Raw genomic sequence first — 21,650 nt, forward strand, 5'->3', positions numbered from 1 at the left:
TGTGAGTCTTCTGGGGTACGTCTGCACCCGGTTTACACATCTAAGTACTGAAATTCAGCTCATCTTTCTTCACTCATGGTCAGTCAGGTTAGATGGAAAGTGTCTGAACATAAATCTTTAAGCCTCACCAGAGATTCTCTATCGGATTTAGGGACGGGCTTTGACTGAGCCCTTCTAACTCTTTATTTACACCAGAGATGGCCCACTTGAGTCCTCAAGAGCTGGTGTCCTGCTTGTTTTAACGATTGGGTAAAATATTAAACTTCAACCGAGTCCACGCCTCCAACAAGCAAGAGTTTCTCGTAGCCGAGAGTCCGGACCCTCTGTGCTGCGCTCCCATACGAAGCAAAGAGTAGAACAACACGCTTTTTACCAGACTACTCTCTTGTCCCTGCTGAGGATACAAAGTCTTATATGATGCTGCTATCCTTATGTTTCAATGTTTCATAATTTTTGCCTCATGTATCAATTTGTATGGTGGTCCAAAATGTCACCTGATTTTATTTTGGGGTATCAGACTAAAAGCATGCTGTAAACAAATCTAAATCTCACTTTCAGAGTAAACAATAATTTGAAAGCCATGCATCATTTCCCCACTTCATAATTTTGCACATCTTAGATAAAAATCATAATATTGAGAAAAAAATGAACAACCAACAACATGTGGTAGTTGTCAGTTTACGGAGCATAACTGAATGTTTGGGGTTTAAAATGTGCAACATTGATTCTACTGCTAACGGTTAATATCTGCAAATTAAAATGTACCAAAAATAACAAATAGAAGAATCTTTTATTTCCACCAAGGAACCCAGCAAACATTTTGCAACATATTGTTATGCTAATAACTTAGTAATTGACTTTTGGTAATTAATTTGAGAAAATACACCAAGTAACTCGAGCGGAGGACATAACTGAACTGGACGCAGCACATGTTCCCGGTAGGGGAGCCGTCACTGGGTTTCCCTCTAGCACATTTCTCCAACTGCCAATCCAGCTACCATCTGTTTGAGTCACACGAGGAACCCATGTAATTATTCTATGCGATGTTAACATATTTCTGGACTAATTTCACCCAAAGGGGCATAAGTGCTCTCCTCTAAAACAAATATGAGACCAGCGGGTTGCTTCCCCTTATTGGAGCTTTGAGCCGCGGCAGAAGCATTTTGCTTGGGCTTCTGATTTCCTCTTTGTCCTCTTATCGTCCTGACAGTGACACATTCTGCATGGCTAAGTAGGAGCATCCATAGCAGTCTTTCACTCCCCATTTCACGCTGTAATAAAATGCAGCAGTTGTTACTCTGGAGGGGCCTGAAAGGCGTTCTGTGGGGTCGCTGAGAGAGTCAGGCTGAATGGCAGCCAACGCCACAGCACATCTTCACTTTTTTTATTTCTTTTTTTTTTCATGCTGGAGACGAGGTGGGGAGGCGAGGTGGTGGGAATGCGATGGTGGGTGGAGTGTGTAGCACTGAGGCAGGGGGGCTTCTGGTTGCGGTGCATGCATAGAACTGCCTTTCTCCATCACAGCATCTCCACCCATCATAAAAACACTCTGCGCCCCCAGTGAGTGACTGAAATAACAGAAACCAAGGAAAGAGTCCACATATAAAATGTCATGCAAAGGGCTTTGGTTTACTATATGAACCATGAACAGCTACCAGCTAAGGTTACCCAGAGGTGCAACAATACACAATGTTTGCATAACAATATGCAGACCATAATTCATGCCAATACAGATTAAGTTTTTTCCTCTCTTTTTTTCTTTCCTGAGAATGTTTGCATACACATCTGTGCATGATGAAGTTGTTCTCTGATATTTTAGATTAAAATCAGCAAACAAAACCTGCTAAAATATAGATCCAGTTTCCTCAAAGCTTAGAAAATATCGATCCCAGCACTGATGTTCAGCGTCAGGGTACGCTAGTGCCAAAGATTATTTACAAGGTGCCTTTGCTGTCCCCCGTAGCTTCCTGCATCCGCCGAGAGTCTCAGATACGGGGGAATCGCCGTTGTTTATCACACGCGTTGTAAATCTCACCTCCAGTCAAATCAAGTTATGGCTCTTTTTTTTTTTTTTTTTTTGCTACCCCGGTGCTTTTCACACTTCTCAGCCACCAGACTCAATTATTGGAGCAGCTCTCTGCTCATAACCATCGACCCAATGATGAGTAGATTCCTGCGCTCTCTCGCTCTCCTCTGCTGAAACAGACACCATCGCAACATCTTCGCTTCTCACCCAATTTCCCTTTTACATCGGGGATTTGAGATGACAAATGTCTCCACACTGTACCCAGTCTCTTGTCAGCTATAATAATGTTGTTATTTTACGCACCTAGTCTTCTAATCAAGACTTTGTCTTGATTAGAAGGGATGCTGACAATAGTTCACAAGAGAATCTGATAAATGAAACCTTAATCAATACTTTCCTTTCACTTGGGCCATAGCATACATTTGTATGTTAGTTTTGCTGTTAACAATTACTCCAGGCAATTCTAGTGATTTACACAGCTGCAGGTTGTATTTGAATGCATGTAATATTTATTAATTGCTTTGTTGTACCTCTTCATTCCATCACAGAAGGGGCAACATTGAGCATAATTTTAAATCAGCCACTCATGCACTAAGATGTATGAGGCACAATTAAATCCGGACAAAAGAATGTGTTTTTTTGTTTTTTTGTTTTTTAATCAAAATCACACTTCAAATAACTTGTTGGAAACCAGAAAGCAAATAAAACATTTAAAACAGTCTAATTCTTCTTACAATTGTTATGAGATTGTGAGGTTTTCTAAAAAGAGTTTGTCATGGATCTCTCCAGGGTTCTGTGCTCCGTCTCATAGTTTTAATTTTATACATGCTTCCATTTTGCAATATCATTACAACAACAAATAATATACAAGTATTAGTGTGTGCTAAGTTTATGCATTCAATCATTTCAAACTTGATTTTTTTTTTTTTTCTTTAGAGACTTGCAGATCGACGTTTAGACATCTACTGAAAGGTCTCTGGATGATTTTTCGTCTACGGCCCAGAAAGAAAGTTAAAGATTATTCCTTCTCTCTTCTGCAATACAGCAGAAGTTCTGTATTATTCTAAAAGATCATGTTGCTCTCAAACTGCAGGTTTTCTTGTGGCTCCTGAAGTTTGAAGTGGAACCGGATACAGAACAATCAGTTGTCACAACATCCTGTGAACTGTTGATTATGTTTCCCAATTGTGCAATCTAATTTAATTTCTCTTCATGCATGTTTATATTATTGCAACAATTAACTGCCTTCCTTTGCAGTCATTCAATGTCCTATCTTTCTGTGTTTGTGTCCCTTTCCTGTCCTCACATCCCCCAGCCGGTCGAGGCAGATGGCCGCCTCTTCCTGAGGCTGGTCCTGCTCGATGTCTCTTCCTGTTAAAAGCGAGTTCTCGTCTGCAATGTCACCCATCGCCCAAGGGCACCATTAAGGCAAAGCATTGTATCAAAAAAAAGAATCAATATTATCCATATGATCTTTTAGGAAGATGAAGTTTCTGCTTTAAATACTAACATAGTATCTAAATTGGATTGACATGTAAATGGATCATAAATTAAATTTAACTTCTTTTGGGGGGGAAAAAAATTCTACTTGCATTAAGCTTGTTGGTTTTACAGCATATTCCCTTATCCTTATATCCTGTAATAATAAATTTAACCAAATAAAAATTAGCATATTTTCCTGGATAATTTTTATATATATATATATATATATATATATATATATATATATATATATATATATATATATATATATATATATATAGCGCGCCTCAAACTAGAATGCCCTTGCGAGCATGAAGACTGATTTAGAATGTGGGAGCACAGCAGCACAGACTTCATTTGCACAGAATCAGTGAGGCTCTCAGGGTAAATAATGTTTACCAACCGGCCTGCTGCTACCTAGAAACCAGGTTTTGTCATGTTTAAGAATTAGGAAGCCCTTTCCTGGTTTAATCTGCATGGGGACTTAACCACACTGTGTCAGCTACGTATGTTAATGTTTTCTTTAGGAACAATAACATCCAAGACAGGGAAAACGTGCTGCACGTCCTTTAATAGAGGTATCAATTTTGAATTTGACATTAAATGAAGGTGACAGATTTTGACCTTTAGCTGACTAATTGTTGCATCTCTAAATAGTCCAAACCAGCAAAACAAGAAAAACTCGCATGGTTCCAACTATTTAAATGTACAAATATGACTCCAGATATTCCGTTTTTGCATTATTTTGAAATTTCTCGATGCTTCCAGTCTTTAATACCATTTTAGGGCTGAACTATTCTAGGAAAATCATAAAATGTGTTGAAATGTCGATTGCAAGTTATTCTCATTATTCTTACTCCATGTCTTTCTTTTTAATCATCTCAATGCCACAGCTCTTTATGATTTTCAGGATCTTTTTCATTGAGATCTGCAGCATTTGTGTGGGCAAGGGGGAGGACAAGTTCATCCATCTGAAGAAGACTTTGAATGCATGGCACTTCAAATTTTATCCAAGCAGTCTTTCGCAATTGCAGTATCACACATACAGATACTGCAATGATGACTAGAACTCAATACATTATGCAATCATCTTATGGATCCATTGGATTGTGATCTTAGCAGCTTCTATACTCTCCGTTTACCTCTGGCAGCCAACAGAGCCCTATTGTTAATCAAGTAGAGAGAAAATCTTATTATCTGAGGTCTCGCTATCACTTTCACAAATGAGTGAGCCCTCTGAGCGTAAAATACAGCAACCCCTGTACATCCAGTTATAGCCATCTCAGGAGTGATGCTTATGTAAAAAGTTCCCGGTAGCTAATGGAAGTAAATAAATATGTGAAACTTTTGCCCACTTGTTAACTACACCTTTGCATCTCAGTATAGACACAGTGCCAAGGGATATAAAGGTAGGTTAAAAAAATATATATATATATATATATTATATATTATTACACCTTTGCAAGGGTTCAAAGTCTGTTTAATGAGAGTGCTAGAAGAAGCAGCAGAGAGCCCAGAGCAAGGCCCTCTTTCACTGCGAATCATCTGAGTCCAGTAAGGCTTCAACACTCTCCCCTGCTAACATGAAAGATAAATTCAGGTGCACAGATATATTTCTAGTCACAAAAACTATGTATAGTCATGGTGTGCAACCTCGTTAATATCTCGGATAGACTGACTAATTAAACAGCTAATATCAGACTCTTAAGTTTGTTTCACTCACCAGAATGGAAATAAGACATGATATTCTGCACAAGGTGTATTACTTGAATACTAATACTAAATTTATTGGGTGCGTAGTTGGAAAAGTTTGACTTCAGTTCACGTATCAAAATCAAATGAATGGATATAAGCTACATGCAAAATCACTATAAAAAACAGTCAGCATGTCATCTTGGTATAGCTGCTGTATGAAATTTTACTCATTTTTTCAGTAACGTCAAGTAGACTGTTTTGATGTTTCTTTGAATTAAAATAAATTTGCAATATGGCAATTTGTGCTGGTTCAAATGCCTGACTGGGATCTTTTGCATGGAGTTTGCATGTTCTCCCTGTGCATGCATGGGTTCTCTCTGGATACTCCAGCTTCCTCCCACAGTCCATAGACATGGCTGTTCGGTTAAATGGTCCCTCTAAGTTGTCCTTAGACATGTGTATGTGTGAGTGGTTGCTGCCCTGTGTTTCTCTGTGTTGATAGACAGGGGCTCTTTCCAGGGTGTACCCCACTTCTTGCCCAATGACTGCTATAAAAAGGCACCACATAGCTAATGGCTGTAATATGGCAATTGCTCAAGACTGCTTGGATGGAATATTTGGTAGGAAACTATACTTAAGTGTCAGGTATTTAGGCTCAGAATATAAGTAATAAACTTGCCCAGCTGGTTGGACTCTAACTGCCCTTAATGTCCCACAGATGATGCAAGTCTTTCATGGATGAGATGCCAACTCTCATACAGAGCAATGGAGAGATTCTACAATCGTAAAAAACAAAGTGTCAAGAAAATGTGGGTTAATCGTCACAGATATCATCACTGCAATTTTCAGGGGCAAGCTCTCTAATATTTTGCTGATGTTGTGAAGCCCTACTTTCTTCTTGGCGCTGATACTCCAGTCCCATATTTTTTTTTCTCCAAATATCTGTGAACATGCACAGATATTTGGTCATGCATCCTGCCTGTTTATACTTTGTCAAGGATACGCTTGTCGATCCAGTGATTAGTCCAATCTAGTCAATTTTTCAGACCTCATCATGTTTGCAAGGCTGAACACAGATCTAACTGCAGTGCATCAGCCTCTCAATATATGCCAAAAAATGAAATAAGTCAACAAAGGTCTACATAGGAATGTCATTCTCACAGCTTCCAAGTTTCTCTGGTGCATCTGTCCAATGTTTGGTTTTCTGCTCCCGTGTTCTCACTGAATATGAATGTGAAGCATATTTTATCAAACTCTTGAGTCATGATCTGATTGAGTACAAAATCATGTGTTTGTAAGAACTTTCTGATATGTCTCTGATGTGCAGTTAAATTCCAAGGAATTGCAAAATAGTAAGAAGATATTTTCTAGAGTCTAGACACTGTTTCTTTAACCTAAAGTGACCTGAGGGCATGTCAAGCCTGAGATATTCTGTGTTTAATTACTGCCCGATGGTAAATCAGTAAAGGTATATGCTGAGCAGACAGTGGGTTGGATCAGCTTGATCAAAAATATTAACAGCATGCGCTCTTCAGATGTGAGTTTGTAATTCCACACTCCACGAGTTCAAAATGAATTTTTCCATCAGCAGGAATGTGCTTGTCTAAATTCAAGATTTTATTTGGGCGCGGGGGTGAGACGTGAGTGGAAATGTGATTTAGTGTGCGTCTCGAACCTGAATCTCATCCAAAAATGAATAAGTGAATTGAATATTAAATACTCTGCAGGTCCTTAATATTCATGAAAGGTTTCTGTTCTGCTATTTCAAGGAAAAACATAAAATCGGATCACTGTCATTGTGCGGTTAGAAGGTGCAGATCGTTTTGCTCTAACCCTTTTGTTTTTGTAATCATTTTGAGAAAGACGCCCTGTTTACACTTACCATGGAGAAATGATTTTCTTATTTAGCTGACCGGAAACTACACCCATAATTCATGCAAGTCGACATGGGCACAAGGAATAAGGCAGACAAACAAATTAACAGGAAACCAACAGGGGCAGGGAAGGATGTCGCGAGACAATACTGAAAAGTCAACAACAAGAGCATGTAATGAACAGTAGCCTTCTGGTGGGCTCAGTTGATCCAAAGCTGCACACAAACCACACAAAACTTCCTCATCTCTACGCAGCCATGGCAAAATAAAGGTACCGAGTAGCAGCTACGTAGCTTTAAAGCAGAAATGGAGTGGTTGGATCAAATTCGGGAAAGCTACACTTGTCAGACACACTTTGAATATTTTACAGAGGAGTTCATGATCATGGTCGACTTAATAACTGCTAGGTTCTCGGGTCCAGTCGCTGCAAAACAAACCCTTATCATCAACCATCCACCACAATGTATGGAAGAAGCTGTTTATGTTGGTAATCTGCATCTCGTTCTCTCCAAATTGTGTTGTGGTAACACATCTGTACTTTGTGTCCAATCAAAAGCATGTTGCTTCACATCTTGTGGTTCTTTCAGATGCATCTTTGCAAACTTGAGTTGTGCTGCCATATTTTTTAGGAGGACATGCGCGACATTTCTAAACAAGCCTAGGTGCTCAATGGATTTCTAACACTACAGTCATGAACATTAATATGTTACCGGGTGGCAAGTTTGAGTTGAGCCTACTCGTTTTTTTGCAATTTGTCTGGATAATGCACATTCTGATTTTGGCGTGTATTTGATGGTCGTCCCCTCGTGGAAAGATTTAAGTGTTTTTCTTCTAGTTAATCTCTGTTCCTGTTAAATGATTGACATGATATTAAAGCCATTTCAAGATTGATTAACAGGAACAATTTCTTCCCCAAAAGTCATTATAGACGCATTTTCTCCTTAGCAATGTATTAACAGTGACCTGGCCATCAAATGTCCCTGCTTTACTAGATGAGGTCGCACTTCCAGGTGATCCGTTAATGAACTCCTTTATTGAATCGCACCTGACTGCCACTTTCCTTCTTATATCCAGTCATGGCAGCAAGAGTGAGAGAAACTCAGCTTCTATTTTCACTTGTGTTTGTATGGAACTGCCTGTCTGTTTTTGCACACTGAATGAAGTTAAAAACCCGATAAAAATTTAGTTTACGGTCAGATATGTAAAATCCTACAATTAAAAGGGAGTGCGTCTCATTTTTATTATGACTGTATGTGAATTCACTTTGATTTATTTCAGTTTCATATGCCTGTTATCTTTCAAAAAACGGCTAAATACCAGCAATTCTCCTTTCATAGTGGTACTGAATGCAATTTAAAGATTTCAGCCCTGTGTTTTTTTCCCCTCTTTGCAGAATCAGCCGAAGAGGCCGAAAGGAAACCAGCAGGTGGTATCGCTGACATTCTCTGAGCATCAATTTAATTATTAATTTAAATGCAGTTGAGGGTACAGACAACAAAGAGCTGAAAAGGAATAGCTTGGCAGAAAGTGAGAAGACGGAGAGGAGGAGCAGGAGGGGCAGTGCATGAATTATACATTCACCCCACAATCAGAGGTGCTTGCTTTATTTATGAGTAAAAAAAGGCCCACACAGCTAAGCCAGAATTGTGCTTAGTCTTCTACAAAACGCAATAGCGGTTCATTTAATTCTTAATGACTTAAAGCTTCCCAAACACACAGCACAGCGGTCCACTTTACTTACAGGTCCTCCGATATCTCGTCTTACGTTCTGCGGTGACAAGGAGTAAAAATTACAGTGGCTGTAACTAGAACCTCAGTTATCACCTACTTCTCAGCTCAGTTTACATTTCATCACAACAGGACGTATCCATCACATGGGGTCAGATCGGTGATAAGGAGGCCAGCAGACCCTTTGCTGTGACGTGGCATGGGAAAGCCAAACCCTCTCTATAGCTGCGTGAAAAACGGGAACAAGACTAGCCGTATTTGTTCCCCAACTGTCATACAGTAGTACTGACCGGGCACGCTGGTATCGGGTTATGCTGGATTTTAAAAACCTGAAGCTGTTCCTATGGTTTAAAGTCTTTGCAAATAGAAAACAAACAAAGTACTGGAGTTTTCTCCACCCTCATGGAGCATAAAATAACAGTGATGGAGACATGTAGCCAAAATCCTGAGGTCAGAAGTGGCGCCTCCGACAACAGCATTCAGGTGTCCACTCTATCACTACAACACTGGTGACCCCTTAAGTCTTTTTAATAAGAGTCTACAAGCCATGTGGGATCGATTGGAGTTTGACTGAGAAAGGCAGTGCTGGCTCTAGCCCTCCTGTTACTGGGCACTGCCAGTCAACTGGCTCAACGGTGGTACCAAACTTTCACCTGGCTCACAGGAAGGACACATTTAACTGCTTAAATAGACCAGAGTTTGTTTCCCTGGATAGTTGTTTTGGCATTGAGAAAGCCCATCAAAACTTCCAATCGCTTTTAATGAAAACCCAGTAAACAACAACAACAACAACAAAAAATAATAAAATAGGACCATTTCTTATATACATATCTATAATCTCAGGATATATTTGTTTCTGAAAAATTGCAAATCCTCACTCATTTGACTGTTCAACCCCAGCAACGCATCGTAGTCTCTCAGCCTCAATTGTCTTTTTTGTTACTGCTCCATTCAACTCTTGTATAATCAGCAACATGCCAGATAATCCGCTGATGAAAATGAAACAAACCAAATGAAGGTTTGTTCATTTGCTTGGGCAAAGTTTTACTTTGCCCAAGCAAAGTAAAACTCCAGGACTGTCTTCGTGAGAAAGCATCATTAAAAATTGCCCACCTAAATCTCTAATTAAGCAAACATTGTTTTAAAAATTAAGTTGGAAAGTTACAGCATTGTTAATTTTGTTATAAAGGAAAAACTATTCAATGACAAGTTCTCAGTTCTCAGGCACATTAATCATGTGATTAATGAAAGAATCTGAAATTCAGCATTAGGTAACACAAATAATTAAAGCATTTTAAGAAATAAATATTTGTGTACGTTATTTTAAAATGCTTTATCTAAAAGTATCCTTATAATAAAAAGTAGCTCATTTGTTTAGTATGACTGTTGAGTTCAGTCCAGTACATGGATATGAAGATAAAATTAACATTTTTGATGTTCTACAAATTACAAGAATGTTTTGTATATTAATGTGTATAAAGGTATATCTGGTGTTTGAACTATTAGTTATATATGTTAAGCATTAGGTATTCATGGATTTCAGGTATTTCCAGGCATTTATGGTCCCTGTAGCTACAACTAGCAATGTTTACAAGTAAAATTCAAATTGTGTAATTCTGCGATGTATCCTAGTTTTCAACATCACCGTGCTTAATGCAGATTAATGCTATAACATCACAGCTGAATAAATTACATCCTTGACACCATGGTTTGAATTCAAAACTACTGATAAGGTTCACTTACATCAACAACGATTTAATAACTCCCACACAAGGGAGTGGAAAGCACATTCTGTCAAGCCGGTGCAAGTCTCTGGTCATCGCAAAGATGATAAACAAGATAAATGTTTGTCCTTGCGGTGACCATTCAAGCTGTCTAAATCCGCCTCCCTCCTAACTCAAATCAAATGAGACCAGACTTTGAGATTCTGTCCCCAAAGTAGGCCAGCAACACGAAGAAAGCCGTCCTAATCCCATGCTCCGTCAAACTCCAACACCATCTCCTCTAATTTGCTTTTTCCAAAGTTTCAAAAACACTAATCCTGCTCGCCACTCTCCGGCTTCCCGTCTGTGAGCCGTGCCACTTCGAGATTGAGGAATGTTGTGCGAGCTTCAAAAACAGAAACGTAATGCAGTCTGTACTCTTTAAGAAGTGAATAGATTCTCTTTTATTTGTGTTTCTAAGTGCAGAACAAAAAGGGCAAACCCAAGCATGTTGAGCGGCGAAACTTTTCCGTTTGCTTAGCTGGAAGAAGCAAACAGAAGCTCTGACACAAAAATGCAGATTTCTTTATTCCTCATACGTGTTCAGTCAAGAAAGCCTAAAATCAGTCTGCTCAAGCAATCATCCCCAAGGTGAAGGTTAAGGAAGTTGTTGATCAGTCAGTCTTTGGCATAAATTCTTGCTTCCCACCGTCCTGAAACTGTCACGCACAATCGCTGTGATTTATCAGTGGGATGCAGCGGCTTTGAGCGGAGCTGGAACGGTGATAAGCCCCCACCCCAATCTTCCAAGTACATCAGCTATAAGATTCTTACATCCTAATCTTCCTTTCGCCAATGTGACTCTTGGCAGCAAATATTAATGGCTCCAAACAAAGCTGCCAAGTTGTTTATTTTTTTTGCTTTAGCACCTCTCAAATACGTGAGGTCATGAAAAACAAGGAACCAAACTCAATGCGACACGCATTTCAGCCAATACGTTGACAGATTGAGAGTAAACACTTGGACGACAGCAGATTGTGTCGGTATGACTGGTCATTATTCCCAAAAGAGGATTTCGCAGCAGCTTTGATTGCATTAATCCTTCAAGAAAATGAAATCCTGTCTGACAGCCTGATTTTCCATGTTCTCCCTATCTGTGAAAGTTGGATTAACTTGGAAAAAATAAATGACCGCTTTCTCAAAACCATACATGCTCCTCAAGATAAGAAAAAAGCACAGAGGTGGAGAGTGCATTTCTTTCTGTGTATGTCATGTTTGATTTGAGATTTCACCAAAGAAGGAGTTTCAGCTGCAGTTCTACAAGCCAATTTGCTTTCAACTTGGAGAGTCACAGGTGCGATGGTACGTTGAAGTGACCCAAGTTATTTGTTTTTTCTTTTGTTGTGGCACACTGAAAGAATCGTTAATTTTTTTCTCTTGCTTACAAAAAGCAAAGATTTGGCTTTTAGAAATATATTAAGACACAAAAACACACATGATGTTGAAACTAATTGTGGGGGAAATATCTGTCCTTTGATCAGTACTGAAAGCATGATTAAAGTTTGTAACATTTAAGGATGTATTTTTTATATAATTTTGCTTATTTTGTCACGTCTTAAAATCTGGATACTGCCCAGTGCCTACTTTGCTTCAATCCTCTCCTGTGGCCACGTCTTTGGTATTTTTTCCTGCTGAGGGGGGTTTTCGTTCCCTGCTGCCACCCACCATGTGAATAATGAGCTGCGCAGATAGCAGCCAATGAAGCGACCCCCCCGTTAGCCAATGAAACTTAACAACCATGTCCAGATCAGGCCTTTCCTGCTGGGACTGACCAGCCCTGCTTCACACTCCTCTGCCACCCACCCACACACACCACACTCTCTCTGACACCCTGCCTCCTACTAGATAGAGAAAAAAAAATAAAAAAAACAAGTGGAGTGGGTTCAGAGAAACTACAGAGTGGCCTCTTTATGTGATCACCAACTGAAAGTCAAATAATACACACACAAAAAAAAAAAAAAAACTGGCTAGGACCGCTTTAACACACACAAACACACGCACACACGGGCAAGGCGATCCAGCCGCAGCCGACATGACAGATTGATTTTCAAGCCTAGCTTGCTCCGAGGCGTTGGTGCTAGTAATGTGACTAACACAGTGAGTTGCTATGAATGTCTGGCCTCAACATGACCAAAAGGTTGCTTTGAAGTCCATCCAAGCACCTAACAATCCCAGTCATGTCCCAGCTGTAAAACTACCAACCGCCGCCCACTTCATCACGTCTTTTCAGCGCACCTCAAAATAAACTTCCAAACCCAGATGGACAGAGATGAACACAAAGGAGTTTCAGTGACTCACTGCGGAACCTGTGAGGGAAAGTGTTTGCTTTTCCTAAACTCATAAATAAGCCTCAGAAGACCCTGAAAAACCAAACAAAAGAGGAGAACGTTGATCATTTTATTTCGGCGTGAGAAAATGTGGGGGGCTGGTAAAGGAAGGGGTTTTGGTGGGGGGAGTTTGACAGTGGGCTTTGAAAGACACTTTTGAATGTGACATAGTAGCATTCCAATTATTGTCATTCAGAGACACCTCTCCAAAGCCTCCAAGACGCGAAAACGAAGGGCACATGTAATCAAAAGAGTAAACACTTGTTATTCTTGTGATGGAATCTGCAGCTTCGGGTTCAACGGTTTGGAAAGAACGCTCAAAGGAGAGACGTCTAGAAAGAACGTCTCATTTGCCATCAAACTGTGATTCGGACAAGCTTTTTCTTTGTAAAATTCTTTCAACAGAAATTCAGGAAATGGGGTGGACCTAAATTAAAAACTGCTTTTATTTGGATCTTTTAATTTCATTTGAGATTTTGTAACATTTTCATGGTATTCACTCCAAGAAAAGCACAACTCTCCCCCTCGGACACCTTCACTGATGGGCACTTCCCTCTTGGCCATCTTCCATCCACACAATGTATTTTCCATAAATCCTTTTTCTGAGAGGCATTTGAGTACTGAAGCATGCCACATTGTTGCACACCAGCGTTTTACTGCCTTAAGTAAGTCGTAGCATTTGATGTGGCGTCTGGATTACAGCCTGGTGCGAGGCAAACCATTAAAATTATTAGTTGCACTTTGTTTTAATGCTGCACTTTAGCATATTTCAGAGTTTTTATTTGGGTGGAATGATTACACATTTTCCAGCTTCAATGATTACTGACCAATGTTCTTTCATATAATGCAGCCAATTTCTGTCAGATTTGGCAGAAATTGGCCAAATTGTCCTGTTTCGTTCAAGGTATGAAACAGGACAACAAGACCAACATAGATCAATATTTGAGTTGAATTGTATAACATTGATTGTTTTGAAAGCAATGACCTTAGTCCACTTAGAAGTGTATGACCTACTTACAAAATATTTTACAAAGTATGCAGAAGTTATTCAAATGTATATCTCACTGTTAACAGACGACCAATATCATGCAGTATCAAAGTAAGTGGAGCTTAACGCTGTACTAGATAACTTTTATAAAAATGTTTTTTACACTGTCATTATGTCCTGACGCAAATCCGCAATCTTGAACTTGAACAAACTGTGTGGAAAAAGGTGTGAGCAGTGTATACACGAGCTCGACTGTCAGCGCTAAGACATTCCTCCTGGCTCTGATTAGTTGTTTTGCTGTGCTTTTCTGCAGATAAAGCAGAGGGGCTTCCATTTTTTTCCCCACACTTTTTCTGTCTCATTTTATAATGTCAGGACATAGTGACAATTTTGACAAATATGTAAAAAAAATATATAAATAAGTTTGAAAAAATTACATACTGCACTTTTAAAATCAGGTCGTTGTCAAAGAATGTCTAATTTAAATGAACTAGAAAAGGGCTCAAAATCAACAGAATTTCAACATGGTGTGGAAATATTAAAATAAATTTTAGTAGGGATGTGCGTTTAGATAAATCCATAATCCTGTGAACGAAGGATAATCCACAATAAATTACAACTGAAATTTTTTCCCCCAACAGTTATTGTTTTAAAAACAATTGAAAGCATGTGCTCTAATATATTTCTACTGTGAAACACAAAACACTATGGTTAATCAAAAGCTCGAAATTAACACATATGTGACCAAAGTGAGCATTTGTAAAGCCCTCACTGAAACAAAATGCTCTGAAAGTAGAAAGCTTCTTGGTTGTAGGTGCGTGCAAGAGATCAATTTATATAATCTTTCCCCCAGCAGGAAAACAGAACATGGGGGTTTTTAGAACTTTTAAGAAGTTCATCCAAACTTCTTAAGTTTTGAGCTTAGTCAGTGGGTCAAATTAACGATAATAGCTCATGAAAATGCCTGCTGTGTGCTTTCTTGCCCACTTCCTGCTGAATGCAGCTTGTCTGCAGGTCCGCTGGTGCGGCATGGTAATGACTCCTCAAATGCCACCTCTTTCTGTCTCAGAGAGAAGGGTAAGCAGGTTAATTATAATGACAATGGGGGAGCCTGAAAGCGAGAGCCCGACTCTAGACGCCGCATAGGAGATAGCCAAAATGACTCTCTAATCACAAATGGAAACGAAGGTTTTGATTTTCTAAAATGCAGACAAGATGTAGAGGGTCACGACATCTTTGTTTTGCCACTCTGTCGCGTTCTCTCCCGGGGCTCTTTAACTCCCAGAGTGGACGAACCTTCTGCCCCAACGTGCTCACCCTGAGATACGGTCTTTGTTTCTCTGTTTAACTGTGAGCTGTTCATGAAGTCAAGGGGCTAATCAACAGCACAAGAGCTATTCACGGGGGGTGCCACTGTAGTACAGCATGGGTCCATTTGGTAGAACTGTTAGAGTGGCAACAATGACTCTGTTTTGACACACTACACACAAGCCCTGCAAGTGTGCACTCTAGTCACTGATTTGGAGCGGGAGTGTGGTTGATGTTTGCTCCCCAAACATTGGCTTCTTTCTCCAAATTAGACTTAAGCACCGTGTCCTGGCCCATGTCCCGAATAACTGAACCAAAACGTTGGATGCGATTAAACTAATTTAATCTGGAGAGCCCTCCAAACAGGACTGGCAGCGCAGCGCAGCGGAGCAGAGTGTCGCAGCTGTAGAGCGGCGGCACAAGCACGTCATTATTTTAGGGGCTCACATCAAAATCCAGCCTGATGTATTTAGAGCTTAGACGTGGGATGAAGAAGTGCGAACTGGCACGCTTGTTACAACCCAGAGGATTTAAGACATTCACAGAGTTTCAGTAATATTAGCTGATTGATTATAAAAACAGTGTGCTGTTCTTAGACTTGAAGCCAGGAAATGACTTTTTTAAAACATAACACTGAGGAATGGCTTGAGGGATGACTAGGAGCTGATGTTGGCAATCAAAGTGGACAGGAGGGAGACTGCCTGTCACAGAAGTTTCGAAATATGATAAATTAGACCTTTTCTGTGTCACCAACAGTCAGAAAATCTTTACTCGCACATTTACCTCGAAAAAAGTACAGCATTTCAGTGATATATAGCCCTTCCAAGGTATTACATGTATTTTGTGAAAATACCTTCTGCTGGACTTACAGCCACTAGTCATCTAAAGAATGTCTTTGTACACCGAGAGACTGTATTCTTTGCTTATCCTTCTTTGTGAAAAAGAAGAAGAATCAGACTGGATGGAGAGCATCTGTGAACACCAGTTTTCAAGTTTTGCCACAGATTCTTGATTTTATCTATGGTTGAATCCTTTTCAAACCTCTAAGATGTTTTCCTCCAATGTTGCACTTTTGGCTATATTCAACTGTGCATATAATTGTTAAAACAAGCATGGTTTTAGATTTTTCTTTGCTCCTCCTGTCTAGCAGGCACCACTTGTGCTGAAGGCAGACTGTAGCAAATTGGGATGTGCAGAAATGGTCGAAGCTAAAGGACACGCCCCCAGAAACAGTGCGCAACTTTCCCAAGGCGTCATGTGTGAGGACAGAGATGGAGAACATAAACCAGATCAAACCCTGCTACAAACTCCTCCACAACCTTATCCCTAACTTTCCTGATGTTATCATCACTTCATCTTGATGATGATGTTTGTTCAGTAATATTAACTCATAACCCTCTTAGGCATTTGCAGAAGAGCTGTCATTACACAGAAACCAAATTACAGACAAGTAATTATGTACTCATATGTTGACTTCTTAAGGCAATGGATTGCACTGGATTTTATTTAAGGCTACTGGAAAAATGAGTGCTGGATTTGCAAGGTATCTTTTTGCTTGAGATTTGAAAAACTTGAAAACCATTTGTAACATAGTGTTTAGTCAATCACATAGAAGTAAAAGAAAATACGCTATAATATTTCCAGGTTCGAGGCACTGTAGCTCAACTTTAAACATTATGGGGATCCTACAAGAAACATAAAAGAAGAAACGTTTGCATTTGAAAATGCAGCAAAAAACACAAAGCACAATAGCTCTGCTGTACCCGAGCCAGATGCAAACTGCGTAGGAACCATTTGAAATTCAAAAAAGGGAATCTACAAATTGAGCACAGAGGGTGAATTTAGCAAAGGCAGTTGATATCGGACACTGATTGTGATTAATATTAGCAGCACACATGAAGGAATGTTAGGCAACCATGTAAAACTGCAGCCACTCTGTATTTTTCAACATCTATCCAATTAATAACAATCAGTTTGCACTAATTCTCAGTGTGCATTCCTCAATAACTTATGTCTGTGGACGGAGGAGTTGATGAACACACTGAGGGCCTGCATGCGATTTGTCACAGCCGTTACAAAAACATTTGTCCTTATATGTTAGTTTGATACATTTAAGAGTCGATGAGAGCAGAAACAGATACATTGCCTTGCAAACATATTCATATCCTTGAAACTTTCTCTCGTTTTGGCTTGTTGCAACCAAAGGCATTACTGAATTTTATCGAATTTTTATCTGACCAACACAAAGTTATGCATAACTATGAAGTAGAAGGAAAATTAGTGATTTTTTTTTTACAGATAACTGAAAAGTGTGGCAAGAATTTGCATGAACCCCTCATTACTGTGAAATCCCTTAAAAAACACATGAGATAACAGTAGTGTTGTAATGAGATCTCATAGTAAGAAGGAGGGGCATTTTAGCTTAAAAACCTTGTAGACTCTTACATTAAGTAAGAAAGGGAGCAATTCCTGTTTTTTTTTTGGCTAATATAGACACAGTCTTTGGAGTAGAGGACAACTTTCATCCCTAAGCCACTAAAGAAGGTCTGACCATCACTTTCAGATTATTTGTCTGATAAGAATTTAAGGTTACTGGGTAAAGAAAAATGGTAATAAAGTAATAGAGAAAATCCAGATTACTCAGATTATTGCAGTTAGGCAACTGTGAGCTCCTAATGACACTAAACCTGATGTAGGAGAATACCAGCATTGGATTAAAGGAGTATTTCACAGGTTTTTCATTCAAATATAATAAAATTTGAGCCTTTGTGGCTCAAAATCCACAAGAATTTCGGGTTACATTAAACTACATAATTCCTCTCAAGAAAACACAAAAGAAAGCATTTGTATACTTTCCTGGCATAAGGATTAACAAACACCTCTACAGGCAAAATCCAGTCTGACTGAGATTGTACTGTTTTGCAACGAAAAACAGAAAATCAGTTTCTTGATGTAGAAATCTGATTGAAATATCCCCTAAAACATTTGTAGCTCTAAATGAATAGACATCTTGGGATCAGTGGACCAGATACACCTGCAAGCCACAGATTTTATAAAAAAAGAAAATTGAAGGCCATGTATTGCTTTTGTTCGTTTGTTGTACAAAAACCTAATAAAGCTCAGTTGTAAGACGGCAAAATGTTAAATATTTACAGGGTATAAACATTTAAACGGCACTGAAGCTACATTAAAGAAGCAAATTCTTATTTTCCAGTTAGATAGAGGAGATGAAGGCGTCTTTAAAGCTATAGAGAGCCCTGCTGAGATGACTACATGGATCAACTCTGCTGGTGCATCCATCCTTGCTTCCAGCCTACGGCCTTTACAGCGCATTTCCGAGGGCCTGTCAACGGCTCCGGGAGAGTCTGATGGAGTATGTCAGCACCATCTATTCAGAAGAGCCGTCAACGCCAGCTTTGTATCAGCCATCCTTCAAACGGGGCACAAAACACAAACAAGCCCTACGGGACACATGCCATAATAATGTATCAGTCTAAAACTCCAAATAACAACAACAAGCGATCACAACTTGCTTTTCTACTTTTTCATTCTCCTCAGAATCCTCTTTCGTTGTATTCCAATTAGGAGCAAATAGGCATCAACAAAAGCCGAAGCAATTTCATTAAACGTTCCTCTTCTCTCACGATAGTCTACATCAACAGTTCATGTTTGCCGTGGAGGCATGAAAAGACCGGTCCTGTTGCAACTCGTACGCTTAAAGTCATATTATTCTCTGATAATGAGCCATGTACGTGGCATGCATCTCATTCATGAAAGAAATGAGACCACATTACCTTGGAGCACTGCTTGTGATTCTGGCACCACACCAAAGAGCCATTATTCTGCAAAGGGAGAAGGGAAAACATCGTTACTCATCAGGAGATACTGTTGAAAATACATTTGCAACAATCAATCCGTCAAAATGCACATACGTAACTCTGACCCTCTTCTCTTCCTGTCACGATATACGTCCACACACTGCTTAGCATGAAGCACAGCCCTCTTGGTGATTGATTAATGTGCAAGTCTGAGTCAGACCATCTCCACCCAAAGGAGAGAAGTGGGCTGCAGCACACCTCTGGTCAGTTTCAGGAGAGCGCAGTGACCTCTGCTTTTGTGAGGATTTTGTTTGATCTCTCAACACACGTTCCTGTGTTTTGAGGGCAAAGCTGATGCGCACAGCTCTGGTAGACTGCACACGTTCTAAGTGCTGTGATGGTACAAACCAAACATTTGGTCCATATAGTTAGCTATGTCTGTTCTTAAAGCTCTTGTGTAGAAAGATGTAAGATTACCAAGTGAAACACCAGAAGAGGTAGAATTGCCCGTCCAAGAGGTCATTTCCTGTAATCGTTATGGTTAAGAGCTTTGTTATTCTTTGTCAAACAAATCAGTGAATGGCCTGCTAGTCCAATAGGTGTGTACTGGTTATTCTGCCCTAACCCTACTCTATTCAAGAACATAAATGTGCCGTTTGCCACAGGTCATTTGGTACTGACCGTGCATTAATTCATACCGCCCCAGGAGGACGATTCATAATTAATAAGTAATTTTCTATGTCTCAGTCATACACTATGAAAGGAAATGGGCTTCAAGACTTCAATAAAATATAACTACAAGCTTGGAGGTTGCTCTGAGTTATTATAGTTTGATCCAGGGTCCAAATCTTTCATGACCCTGAACATGAGCAGGTTATGAACAATTAATAGCCGTGAGCATCACCTGCTTATAATGAAGCACACCTTTTCAAAGGAAAATTTATACATCACCTGTAAGGACGGTCTTTAACTTACACATCACTTGCTTTCACTTCTGATTACATGCAAGATTGTTAATGAGACTTGAGCACAAGTCCAATTCAGATCTGCAAGACTTTGCTTTTCCATTTGACTCTGGCCTATGTCTGAAACTTGAGTCACTATGTCTGATGTACGTGGACATGTCTTCTGCTCTAAATACGCAGATGGGACAGCCCTAATTCCAAAAGAATCATTTTTATAAAGTTTCAATCACAAACTAATTTTAAAATCAACTATCAATCAAGTAGAATGAATGTTTAGGAACTGATGTCGATGTTTTATTGAATCGACAAAGGTTAATAGTTTTCAACATATTTTCAAGGCTAAAAAAGACAAAGATGGATCCACATTAAATATTTCTTTTCTAAGTGACAAATGTCAGCAACAACAATATGAAGGACATTTAGGAGTAGGCTAAAACACCAAAAAAAAAGAAAAAAAAAAGAACTAAGTAAAAACTGCATATTTCATATATTACTGGAACATATGATCCATCCATTACAATTATAATACTGTTTATTGCCTCTCTGCTCCCCATTTTAATACCTCTGAATGAATGATGAATGATCAAGTGCATAGATTCCTAACAGAAAGTTCAGAGTTCCCAGAGAAAAGTTTTTCTAGTCAATGACCTGGAACTGGGTCTGGGATCTGGATGTTCCCTGTCCTCCCCATAAAACGAAGCTGTGAAAAGACATTCAAACTTCAGGGATCCGCAAGCAAAGAGTCTGTTTAGGTTCAATGTCAAGTTCAAAGCCTTTTCGTACAATGTAATCCAGAAGAAATTTCCCATGAGATCCTGGCAGAGAAGTTATCATTACAGGGGTTTAATTTGACATCCAGTGCCAGTAACTGTTGTGCTTTTAAAGTCAAGGATAGCGGTCAAATGGCTTCAAAGGGATTCCTGATTGGACAGTCATGTCTATAGAGAATCTCCCTCGTAAAAAAAGGCAGCAGATAAGGATGAAAAATTTTAAGAGTCTGAGCACTAATGAGACTTGGGATGGTTGTTTTCGTTACCACGCGGAGCTGAAGTAAGAGCTCGTCTGGCTGAAGGGTTTGCTGTGCATCCATAAGTCTTCGGTCCTTTTGGGTAACATAGAACACCTGTGCTCTGTTGGATTAAATCATTACAGCATCCACTCATCATTTTTTTTGTTCAGCATCACAAGAGTTAATGCCTGGTGAAATCCGTCACAGTGAAATATTTTTATTTAAATTTTTAATGACGACTCTCAGGGAGCCAAACTCCACTGGTGACAAAATATAAATAAAACGCAGACATTTACACTGGCAAGCGATGCATCCGGATAATTTATACAGATTGTCACAACTGTAGACCGCATCCTAAATCATCTGTCCTGTTTCTGATGCCTCTCTTTGCCCATCCATCAGCGAAGACAGGGCCAGATCCACAAAGGAGCTAATTTTGCTGTGTGACAGCATGCCCGTTACAGAGAGCCTCAGCAGGATGTTGCCCCAGCTGTCCAGACCTGACCCCACCATTTCAGGGACCAACGAGGGAATAATTATAGGTCAGGACTTCATCCCTCTGACTCACCACGACATTCCTCCGCTCTCCGAACATTATGCAGAGCCGAGGACTGTCAAGGACTTCAGCGAATGAATTCGTTCCAGATATTCTCCGGTGTGACTCGGG

The 21,650-nt window shown here is 39.6% G+C and overlaps 1 protein-coding gene across 1 annotated transcript in view; it reads right to left on the reverse strand.

The window, feature by feature from the left end:
- LOC106919846 (anosmin-1) overlaps positions 1-21,650 on the reverse strand; it is a 59,892-nt gene that overhangs the window by 29,933 nt on the left and 8,309 nt on the right. The window contains exon 2 of the mRNA XM_014990481.2: positions 18,986-19,033. Within this exon, the coding sequence (XP_014845967.2) occupies positions 18,986-19,033 (48 nt within the window). The remainder of the gene's footprint in view (positions 1-18,985; positions 19,034-21,650) is intronic.

The sequence above is a fragment of the Poecilia mexicana genome, unplaced genomic scaffold, assembly GCF_051168715.1.
Source record: "Poecilia mexicana isolate PSO_F unplaced genomic scaffold, ASM5116871v1 scaffold_2, whole genome shotgun sequence".
Classification (NCBI taxonomy): domain Eukaryota; kingdom Metazoa; phylum Chordata; class Actinopteri; order Cyprinodontiformes; family Poeciliidae; genus Poecilia; species Poecilia mexicana.